This window comes from Aptenodytes forsteri, unplaced genomic scaffold (genome assembly GCF_000699145.1).
Source record: "Aptenodytes forsteri isolate BGI_AS27 unplaced genomic scaffold, ASM69914v1 Scaffold617, whole genome shotgun sequence".
In the NCBI taxonomy this organism is placed as follows: Eukaryota; Metazoa; Chordata; class Aves; order Sphenisciformes; family Spheniscidae; genus Aptenodytes; species Aptenodytes forsteri.
This window is the reverse complement of record NW_008796119.1, coordinates 98,556-100,648: the sequence shown is the minus strand read 5'-3', so window position 1 is coordinate 100,648 and position 2,093 is coordinate 98,556. Positions and strand designations below refer to the sequence as shown.

The 2,093-nt window shown below is 66.5% G+C and overlaps 1 protein-coding gene across 2 annotated transcripts in view; it reads left to right on the top strand.

Annotated features, from left to right (window-relative positions):
- Positions 1-1,724: 1,724 nt before the first annotated feature.
- Positions 1,725-2,093, top strand: part of SHC1 (SHC adaptor protein 1) — an 8,603-nt gene continuing 8,234 nt past the window's right edge. For both annotated transcript variants that reach the window (XM_009287209.1, XM_009287208.1), the window contains exon 1: positions 1,725-1,802. In XM_009287209.1, coding sequence (XP_009285484.1) covers positions 1,791-1,802 — 12 coding nt within the window. In that variant the 5' untranslated portion in view covers positions 1,725-1,790. The remainder of the gene's footprint in view (positions 1,803-2,093) is intronic.

Below are 2,093 nucleotides of genomic sequence, written 5' to 3'. Positions count from 1 at the left end.
CCGGGCCGGGCTGTGCCAGCTGCTCGCTCTGGGTCTGCTCGCTGGGCTCCGGCTTGTGTTGCCCCATCCCGGGCGCTGAGGGACGCGTGCCGGTGTGGTGCAGGGGAGCGAGGCCGGCTCGAGGGACGCTGTCAAGGCCTGGGGAAGACTCCCGGACCCCAGGCTGGCGTGACCCCCGGCGGGGACGGGGCACCGGCGGAGGGATCCTCGGCCTCCACGATGCCTGGGTGCAGCCTCCTGCCGTCCTGCCTTCAGCCCTGCCTGTGCTTTGATGCTTTGGAGGAAGGCAGGGGGTATCCGGAGCAGACCCAGCTATCGTGGACAGGGGTAGATATTCCCCATTGCAGGCCTATGCCTTCCCCCCGGCAGAGTGTTTTGTCTGTGCGTCTGTCCGTTGAAGGCTGTCCCTGCTTCTCTGGTTGAATCTCTCCGATGGGGTCACCCGCACGCTGCGCTGGCCCCGGGGAGGCCCCAGACGTGGGGTCCGAGGAAACGTGACCCGGGCCCTGCCCGCCGGGTTGGCGCTGTGGAAGCCTGTGGGCAAAGGGCGGCTCTCGGCAGCTCTCCCCGGGGACACCCTGGCCTCAGCCTGTTCCAGAGGGGTCCAAGACGCTGTGTCTTCCCAGCCAAGCGGGGACTGAGGATGCACCCGTAGCCTGTTGGTGAGGGAGCACCGTGGCTGGGCTGCCTGTGCCCCTGGGAGCTGCGTGGGGCAGCGTCTCCTCCTCGCGGGGGACACAGCTGGGCCCCGAGGAGGCTTCGGTGAGGCTGAACACCCCAGGTCGCGGTCCTGATCCTCCTTCCCTGCCGCCAGCCTCAGTCCCCAGCGTCCAAAGGACCTCGTCGCTGCCTTTGCTCGGCAGCGAGTGACCTGGCACGGTACTGCCGAGCCCTGCCCAGGGCCAGTCTGCACTGCTGCACTTGCCAAGCGGGGCCCTCCTTATCTCGCTGCCTCTCGAGCTAATCGCGTTGGCGCCCGCCTGGGCTCCGGCACTGCCTTCGCAGGCCCCAGATAAGGGCATGATTGCTGCAAGGAAGTAAATCATGTTTGCTGCCCTGCACTGCTCGGCTGGCCCGGCCCTGACCGCATCGGCTGGGCACTGGGGGTGGGAGTGGGAAGGGCAGTGGCTCTGGAGCTGCTCCTGCTTCGCTTGCCTTGTTTTCCCCTTGCAGAACTTCCTGCCCCTCCTGGCTCCCCTCTCGTAGCCTCCTTCCGTGACTCCCTTCTTCACTGCTCCCCTGGGGAGGAGAGGGCCGCAGCCCCGGGGGCTCTGCGGGTCCTTTTGCGGTGGGGTGGCATGTGGGCAGGAGGGAGCAGCTCTGCCCTCTGGGCTGCCTCTGTTCTCCCCGCCTTGCGTGTGGCCCTCTGGGCGCTGGTTTTGGGGCTGGGCAGGGATCAGTTCTGAGACCTGTCTTGGGTCATGGAGTGACTCTTGGTCCCTGACACCATTTGCCGGTGGGGGCAAGGTCTGAGCAGAGCCAGGCTCGGCCTCGTGCTCTTGCCCCAGCACATCCCAGCTCCGTCCTCCTTCATGTGGGAAGCAGGAGGCTTCCCTGGCTCTCTCGCCCCGTGTGTCGGCAGCGTGTTGCATGGCTGCTACGGCCCCATCCGCCTGCGGTCAGCGAGGAGGAGCAGGGTCTGTCTCTTGGCGCCAGGGCCACCACCTCGGCGGTCTGGGGCAGGGCTGGCTAACTCCCTGTTTGTCCCTGAACCGCAGGTCAGAGTGCCAGACGAGAGGGGCTGTGTGTTTCTGTTCCCTGCCCAGGGCCTGCCCTGCCCTCCGCCGGCGATGGAGTACGTGGTAAGGACTTCGGTGGAGGGCTAGGTGGCTTCGGTGGTGGATCCTGCCTCCCCTCTTTCCCCGCTGGCAGGGCCCTGGCCTCCTCCCCAGGTCTCCACTGGCGTCTCCTGGCCCCTCTTCTGAGTGGCGGAGCGGTTGCGCGCAGGAACGCATAGATGCTGTGTGATGCTGTCGTGATGTATGGGGGGGAAAAAAAACAGCTGTTGGCTGGATTTGAGTGTTTTTCTTTGCTTCCCCCCTGCCCTGGAGGCTTGGGGATGGCTCTACTGTGGCCACTGTCGGACCGAGGCG